Source organism: Hypanus sabinus, chromosome 4, assembly GCF_030144855.1.
Source record: "Hypanus sabinus isolate sHypSab1 chromosome 4, sHypSab1.hap1, whole genome shotgun sequence".
In the NCBI taxonomy this organism is placed as follows: domain Eukaryota; kingdom Metazoa; phylum Chordata; class Chondrichthyes; order Myliobatiformes; family Dasyatidae; genus Hypanus; species Hypanus sabinus.
The window spans coordinates 161,513,674-161,522,705 of NC_082709.1; the positions used below are offsets into that span (position 1 = coordinate 161,513,674).

The window sequence follows — 9,032 nt, forward strand, 5'->3', positions numbered from 1 at the left end:
GGGCTCTGTTACTTGTCATTGCTTTCTTTTAGGTATAAATCTCCGTTTGTACCAACTTAATGGCCTAAACTGGCTTATTCATTGCCACACTATTCAACACGGTAGCATCCTTGCAGATGAGATGGGTCTTGGTAAAACATGTCAGGTAAGATGACCTGTGCAGAACTTGTAACTGCATTAGTTTTAATAAACAGGTGATTTTGTAGTAAATACAGTTGTAAGAAAAAATTTGTGCTCCCTTTTCAGTTAACTGGTTTCTGCATGAATTACTTATAAAATGTGGTCTGACCTTCATCTAAGTCACAGTAATAGACAAACACAATCTGCCTAAACTAATAACACACAAAGTTATACTCATCAACAGTGAGTACAGCATTTAAACAATCGCAGTCTAGGATCAATAAAGTATGTGAACCTTTTGGGGTAATGCCTTCTACAAAAGCTGTTTGGAGCCAGGTGTCCAATCAATGAAATGAGATTGGAGGTGTAGGATTGCCCTGGTAAAAAAGACACACAACGTTAGGTTACTGACAGAGCATGTTCTTCTCAAGAAAGATCTGTTCATGTGCACCATGCCTCGATCAACATAACTTTCAGAGGACCTTAGAATTGTAGAGATGCATGAAGCTGGAAATACTTCAAAAAACATTTCTGAAGACCTGAGTGTTCATCAGTCCACAATAAGAGAATTTGTCTACAAGTGGAGGAAACTCAGTACTGTTGCTACTGTCTCTAGGAGTGGGCATCCTGCAAAGATCACTCCATGAGCACAACGTGCAATGCTGAAGGAGGTGAAAAAGAACCCAAAGGTAACAGCAAAAGACCTGCAGAAATCTTGAGAACTTGCTAAACTCTCTGTTCATATGTCCACTATAAGAAAAACACTGAACACGAATGGTGCTCGTGGAAGGACGCCACGGAGGAAACCATTGCTCTCCAAAAAAAAAAATTGCTGCACATTTCAAGTTTGCGAAAGACCACCTGGATGTTCTACAATGCTTCTGGAACACTGCTCTGTGGACAGATGAGACAAAAGTTGAACTTTTTGGTAGAAATGCGCACCACTATGTGTGAAGGAAAATGGGCAATACACACCAACACCAAAGCCTCATCTCAACTATGAAGCATCATGGTTTGGAGTTGCTTTGCTGCTTCAGGGCCTGGACTGCTTGCAATCGTTGAGGGAACAATGAATTCAAAATTGTATTGAGACATTTTACAGGAGAATGTCAGGGTAGCAGTCTGTCACCTGAAGCTTAATAGAAGTTGGGTGTTGCAACAAGACAATGATTCAAAACTCAAGGGTAAATGAACAACAAAATAGGTTAAAAAGAAGAAAATTGGTGTTTTGGAGTAGCCGAGTCAGAGTCCAGATCTTAATCCAATTGAGATGTTGTGGTATGATCTGAAGAGGGCTATTCATGCAAGGTATCCTGGAAATATTGATGAACTGAAACAGTTTGGTATGGAGGAATGGTCTAAAATTCCTCCTCACTTTGTGCATCTGAACAGCAGTTACAGGAAATGTTTGGTGGAAGTTATAGCTGCTAAAGGAGTTTCTACCAGTTATTAAATACAAGGGTTCACATAGTATTTCCAGCCTGGACTGTGAATGATTAAACAATGTGTTCAAGACATGAAAGGTACAATTGTTTGTGTGCTATTAGTTTAGGCAGATTGTGTTTGTCTATTATTGTGACTTAGATAAAGATCAGACCACATTGTATGAGTATCTAATGCAGAAAACCAGGTAATTACAAAGGGTTCACAAACTTTTACTTGTAACTGTAACTTTATGATTCTTAACATGGCATAAAAAATTGGAGCAGGTATAGTCCTCTGTCTATTATTTTCATACTTACTACAAGCTTAGCATCAAGACAGAGTACAGTCATGACTGTTTATTTTAATTTAGATGACTAATGACAGGAATGATGGACAAATTGGATTTTAGTTTATGTTACACAATGACGTTTATGTTCACATTTCCTTTCAGTCAATATCGTTTCTCCTCTATCTAACTGGAAAACAAAAGGAGAAAGGTCCTTTCCTGATCCTGTGTCCGCTGTCTGTACTAAGGAATTGGACGGAGGAATTGGGAAGGTAAAATGAGTATTTCCCACGTTTCCTAGGTTACTATGAATTAGATTTTTTTCTCTTTTCTTGCTTCAGGTCTTGCTCTCTCTTTGTATTTCCTCGCTACTGCCCTGTCAACCATTGGTTGAGAAATTAATAAAATTTTAATGCAGTAATTGAAGAAGAAAGATAATTTGCTTGCCCAGAAACCTGCCAAGTAGTTGTTGCTTTGTGTTGTTTAAAATCACTAACAGTTTTTAGTTTGCATTGACTCCAGTAGAAAGTTAGATTGGACTGAATCAATAACGCTTTTTTGCAAAGTGTAAATTGCTCTTTGTTTACAATTGGTATTATAGAATTTTATTTAATGACAGAATGTGATTTCCTTATCTAACAAGATGTTTGTGTACCTTACAGTTCCTGTCATAGAGTAATAGAGCATGGAAACATGCCTCTTGGCCCATCTGGTTCATGCTAACCACATCATCCTCCCTGTTAGTCCCGGTTGCCAGCATTTGGCCCATAACCCTCCAAGCCCCTCTCCTTCATGTTTATATTCAACTGCTTCTTAAGTGTTGCAAATACACCTGCCTTGACCACTTCCTCTGGCAGTTCATTCCAGATACTCACTCCTGACTGTGAAAGGAAGGTATCATTTAAATCTTTCCTCTCTTCTCTAGTTTTGAATTCCTTCACCCTTGTGAAAAAAACATGGCTATCCATCTTATTTGTACTCCTCATAATTTTATCAACTTTTATGACATCATCCCTCATTTTCCTATGCTGAAAGGAATAATAATCCAGCATGGCAAAGCTCTCCCTATAAACAAGTACAGGATAAAAACTCATTTCATTTGAAGGTCAAGAATCTATTCAGTGAAAGTGGATTTTGGTTTGAGGCCAGGTCGGTTTGCCCTGGATTACAGACACCTATTCCTTATGAAACAACGTGGTAGATGAGTGCATACATGGCATTCAGCTCAGTCAGGACATTGAAGTCCGAGACATCGTGTATAGATAAACGCTGGCAGTTCCTTTCATTCCTATGGCCAGATCTGACAGTTTTATCTAAATTATCCTGTGAGGTGCTTCTGAAATAAAAAGAAATCTTGCACTCTGGAAATCCTTAACTAACCTTGTTTAGTTCTCTATTTTCCCTTTCTCTCTATTCAAGTTACAGTAAGCAATACATAATAGAATATATAATGGTAATTGATGTCTGCATCTTTATTAATGCAACTTGTTCTTTTTTCTTTTTACAATATTTTTATTCAGAAGAAAAAAACAGGATTTACAGAGTGCAACACAGATACATCTCAACATAACTTGTGTACGTTCAACCCCCTACCAACTACCAAAGAAAAAAGCTGTTGGATGATAATGGATAATTAGAAAAAAAAACATATTCGCTTAAGAAGATAAAAATATACATAAAAGTCTGTGTACTGTTGAACTTTATAAATTGGAAAAGTAATTTAGGAACGGTCCCCAGATATCATAAAAAGATTGTTTCGAATTTAAGACTGAGCAGCAGATCTTTTCTAAATTTAAATAAGACATATTATCACGTAGCCATTGAAGATGTGTAGGAGGGGTAGACTCCTTCCATTTAAGCAAGATTGCTCTTCTTGCTAAAAGAGAGGTAAAAACTAAAACCTGTAGGTTAGGAGTATTTAAAGTTATATTTTCATTTGCAATAATACCAAACAAGGCAGTAAGGGGATTTAGGTCAAATTGGACCCTAAGAAGTTCTAAGAGCAGCTTTTTAAAGGAGTAATTTTTTTGTGTGTCAGGTAGTAATTAATCATCTCCTGAATCAAAAGGTTACAACCCAGTCTCAAGATGACTCTATGACTGACAATCTAGTACAGTACTGAGGGAGTACTACTTAGAAGAAGAGCAGAGGATTTTTCTCCACTGTATTAGCCAATAAGATCTCCAATTACCCATAAAACAATTACCTTTAAATTTGTGCCCTTATGCCCTGCTGTTTTTCCAACATTACAAGTCTACCCACACATCTAAGCAACTTGCAAAGTGTTTTGGGACTTTGTTATGGTCAGCTGTGCTATGTAAACTGCTTCATTTCTTTTCTTTTCCTTTTGTTGTAATTAATGACCATGTGGTGTGTCACTGGAGCAGGGCTCTGCCTATGCAGATCCTCATGTCGGAGTTTCACTTCACTAGTTGATTTATTCTGCAGATTTGCTCCGCGACTTTCATATGTGGCGTACACCGGAGACAAAGAAACAAGAATATCTGCACAACAAGACCTGGAAAATTGTAATTTTCATGTACTGCTTACAACATATGAGGTATGAGGGAAGACGAACATTTTCCTCAATATAGTTTGCAGGATCAATATATTGTCTGCGTATGTGTTTTCATATCTCAAATGTGACTGAGTAATAGTAATTCATTATTGATGTCCCTGGACAAATTTTTGTCTGCATGTTGTTAATTCATTCATTTGATTTAAAGTTAACCAATGTTAACTGGCTTTTAATGTGAAACTCTTGTTTAGGGTAGAGCTGCCAGTGATTTTGAGAATAAAATACTGTATAATAAATGAGTCAACCTATCATTTTAAAACAGTAGTTTTATATTGTCACAAGTTTAATGCTAGATACTCACAGCATGTAAACACATGTAGGTTTGTTGTTGGTTTAGACATATGCCTGTTGTCATCATAATCAAATTCAAAACAATTTCCTGATTAAGTGATAAACATTTGTTTGCTTTAGATTTGCCTGAAAGATGCATCTTTTCTGAGAAGGTGAGTTACTCTGTAAACTGGATAAATTATTTTAGCACTAATTTAGTTCCAAAATATTAAAGTATTATTAATATTGTAGGTTAAATAATATGCTTGTACTTATTAAAGACTTTTCTGTTACCAAATTATAATCTAGAAAGCTTTATTTGATTTGGTCTAATGGAAGTTAAAAATAATGCCTTGCATTTGTGCTGGACTTTGTATTTATCTGTGCACTTAACATTTCCAACATTCACCTGGGCACGGTAAAATTGAGATACTGGACTTATACTGGATACTGGCTGTGGCTGTTGTTCAGCTATTCACACACATTTAAAGAAAATAAAATGCTGGGAACACTCAACAGGCAATGTAGAATCTGTGGAAATAGAAACAGAGTGTACACCATAGATCAAGGACTTAAGTGCTTTCACCATTTTCTGTTTTTATTTCTGATTTATAGCATCTTCTGGTTTTTGGATTCTTTGTTTAAGTAAATCACAGAGTTGGGTGGACATTCTGAGTGTTAGATGTTTTCAGTGGAGGGAAGACTTTAATTATTTCTGGAACATTTATCCTAAATCTACATCTTATTGCATGCACTTAAATTGTGTCTTTTTTATACTCCATAATTCACTGAATTAAGTGAATGATCAGGATTACTAAATATAAAATGATTACTTTTGTAAATGTTGTAGAACCTTACTGTGCATCTGTTAATCACAGAGCTTTAAAAGATATATTCTGAAGGTGGTCAAAGATTCTATGGTGCAAGGTAGTACTACACAAAAGGTGACAAGTAGCAACCATAAGATACAAAGTGGAATTAATCAACTTTTCATGTATATACTTTACAGACTAAAAGGTGTCAAAACAAACACTCAAAGACATGTTTATTCTAGGGTATAAAGGCAAGAGACAAGATTAATATTGGTGACCCAACTTACAAAAGGACACTGCAAATGTATACATATAGTCCCAGGTAGTTTAATAAATGTGTTCAAGTTATATAGGGAAACAAATTAATAAGTAGTCTGTCAAGTATGGACAGAATTTTCTTCTAATGGAAGAGATAAGGTTTATGGGAACAGATGGGAAAGTAAAGGCTAAGATCAGATCAACAGTTATTTAATAATTGTGAGGCTTTCTTGATGGCTCACAAGATCTACTTCTGTTTCTTGTGTTTGAATAATTAAAAAAAATGTTTTGGCATTTTGTGATCCATGATGGAAGGGTAGGGACAGTGAATAAAGGGAATTACTGAAGGAGGAATTAGATGCTCCAATCCAGGGGTTCCCAAACTTTTTTTATGCCATGGATCCCTACCATTAACCGAGGGGTCTATGAATCCCAGGTTGGGAACCTCTGCTCCAGTTAGTGTGGTGTGCATTTAGATTGACGGAGAAACAAAAATGGATTGGAAGGCACTTGATTATTTTTGTGAAATGTGAATCTGAAACATTACGTACATGGTTCATTTAGTAATGATGTTGTGCCTGCCAAAATGACTTCAAATTTTCTATGGCTATCTAACAACCAATTAAGTCTAAATGTGAAATTCTTGAATTCACAAATTTGTCTGTGATTTAAATCTGAATAATTATGAGTAAATATCAGTTTAAATTATCTTAGTTTCAGGTCTTCAACTAAACTTTTATCACTTAAAGATTGATGTGCTCTATTCCAGGTTGAACTGGAATGTCCTGATTGTGGATGAGGCCCATAGGTTAAAGAATCAGAACTCTCTACTGTATAAGACTCTGAAAACTGTAAGACTTGTTTAAAGATACATTTGTCACAATTGCTGAGATTGCCACATTCTAGTTTCTCTCATTTTTTCAATTCTGTATCAACGTCATATTATGAAAATGGAAATGTGCTTATCAGTGATTGTTTATTGCTAGTTTTCAGTACGATTCACACTTCTGTTAACTGGAACACCTGTACAGAACAATCTTCACGAACTCTACTCACTGCTGAGCTTTGTGGAACCAAAGGTGTTCTCAGCAGATGAAATTGATGAATTTGTTAAACATTACAGCAGTGTAGAAGAGAGCACAGAAAAAGGTATGTTTGCTTTGGAGTGGTAAATTATTTAACTTTACCATGCGGGGAAGCTAAATTAGATATTCTATCCGGAATAGCCTTCTCTCAATTTGGGTAATGCATCAAATGCAAGTGAACTGCCGGGTAACCCCTTTCTAACTCTGGTGCTGGTGCTCCTGAACAATGCATCCTCCTTCTGCCAATACTGGCAATTATTGTGCATGACTTGCAAAAATGGTAAATTAAATGTGAGAAACTATAGATGTTTGTCATAGCATGTTATGTTGCAAGGAAAACCACAGGTTAAAACACAATTGATCACTATTGTCAATTTAATGGTATTTTACACTACCGGGATTTAGGTTTGTTAACAAGAGAAATCTTGATCTATGAATGATGCAATGTGACAACCTTTGTCCCAAACAGCCAATGGTACCTCTAGCAGGGTGGAAGCAGAGAGAGAAAAAAGATTTCTAATTGCTTTGTGGAAACTTATTTCATTCAACTGTTTTTAGAAAGTATTTTATTTCATTCTACAATATTATTCCCTTTAGCCATAAATTACCTATCTAACAGTAAATGAGTTATAGGAGTAGCAGAACTGTTTAGGATAGAGCCATTATCTCATCTTAACCTTTGTTCATCACTTGTGATTGTATCAAATGTAGATAGTTAATTTATATTCTTAATTTTATAGTCACGCAGAGTGCAGCACAAAACCACTTTGTAATCAATTACTTAGTACCTGCTTTACTCGTTTTATTTTTAAAATATATTCAGCTGCCAACAATAGTTAAGTTAGTAACACCCTCTGAATCATAAGATTACGGGTTTGAAGTCCAGATTTCAATGCAAAACTCTAGGCTCACTTTCCAATGATACAGTTGAAACAAGTTTTTTTGGGTGAGATGTTAAATTGAAGGTCCATCTGTTCTCAAAGGGAGATATAAAAGACTTTTGAAGAAATATTGAGCAAAGAGGTTATCCTTAGCATTCTGGCCATTATTTCCTTTAACTAACATTGCTAAAGCAGATTATTTGATTATTATGTTTATTATTATGTTTAAGGGAGTTTGCTGTGCAGATTGTACTCTGTAATACCTACAGTAATGATTACACTTCAAATGTACATTGGCAAAAAAAGCTTTTCTTTGATATGAGGTGCTGAATAAATGCAAACCTTTTAATCTTTTTATTTATAGTTGAATTTTAACTTTAAAATAATTGTTAACAAAAGTAACCACGTTAAAGAAGTGTATAATTTAATGTATTATTCTGAAAATTAGGATATTACTAATGTTATTACAAACAAGACTTATTAGGTTTTTATGACATTTTCTTCTTCCTCGCCTTAGCTAAAGAACTACACAGTCTGATGCAGCCATTTCTGCTGAGAAGAATCAAGGCTGATGTTGTATCTGAACTACCTAAAAAGATGGATGTTGTTCTCTATCATGGAATGTCTGTATTGCAGAAGAAGTACTATAAAGCCATTCTGATGAAGGATTTGGGTGAGTACTAAATACCTATTTCTTAAAAGAAAAAGCAGTATGATGCTTGTTACATATAATTTTTCAGAACATTGCCATAACTATTCTGTGAAAATTGATCAAACCTTGAGTATATGCTTGCATGCATTTACTGATCTACTTAAGATGTTTATTTAATTCTTGAGCAATTTTCAAAGAAATATTATTGCCTGAGGTCAATAGTGCCGATCTACAGTACACTAAACCAGTACTAAACACAGGTGATCTAGTGATAATTTGCTCATAAATTTGTAGATTATATCACTGGAACACAGCTTTTTTATCAAAACAAGTTCTGTTTTCCCTAGTCTGTTGATTTCGATGGGGATTCTATGCAGTGGGGAAGGGAAGAGGAAGATGGCATTTTTTTATTTAATGAGATAGAGTGCAGAGTAGACCCTTCAGGCCACACTGCCCAGCAACCCCCAATTAAACCCTAACCTAATCATCGGGCAATTTAGACTGACCAATTAATCTACCAAATGGTATGTCTTTGGATTGTGGGTGGAAACTGGAGCACTCAGAGGAAACCACACCGTCGTGTAGAGGAAGTACAAACTCCTGACAGGCAGCAGTAGGAATTGAACCTGGGTCGCCGGTACTGTATACCATTGTGCTACCATGCC

The 9,032-nt window shown here is 35.7% G+C and overlaps 1 protein-coding gene across 4 annotated transcripts in view; it reads left to right on the forward strand.

The window, feature by feature from the left end:
• chd1l (chromodomain helicase DNA binding protein 1-like) overlaps nucleotides 1-9,032 on the forward strand; it is a 103,276-nt gene that overhangs the window by 5,529 nt on the left and 88,715 nt on the right. For 2 of the 4 annotated variants that reach the window (XM_059968649.1, XM_059968648.1), the window contains exons 2-8: nucleotides 33-145; nucleotides 1,997-2,103; nucleotides 4,280-4,391; nucleotides 4,821-4,852; nucleotides 6,519-6,600; nucleotides 6,736-6,898; nucleotides 8,233-8,388. In XM_059968649.1, the coding sequence (XP_059824632.1) occupies nucleotides 33-145; nucleotides 1,997-2,103; nucleotides 4,280-4,391; nucleotides 4,821-4,852; nucleotides 6,519-6,600; nucleotides 6,736-6,898; nucleotides 8,233-8,388 (765 nt within the window). Of the gene's footprint in view, nucleotides 1-32; nucleotides 146-1,996; nucleotides 2,104-4,279; nucleotides 4,392-4,820; nucleotides 4,853-6,518; nucleotides 6,601-6,735; nucleotides 6,899-7,685; nucleotides 7,858-8,232; nucleotides 8,389-9,032 lie in introns of those variants that run through there. The other 2 variants (XM_059968650.1, XM_059968652.1) reach the window with 2 other exon arrangements.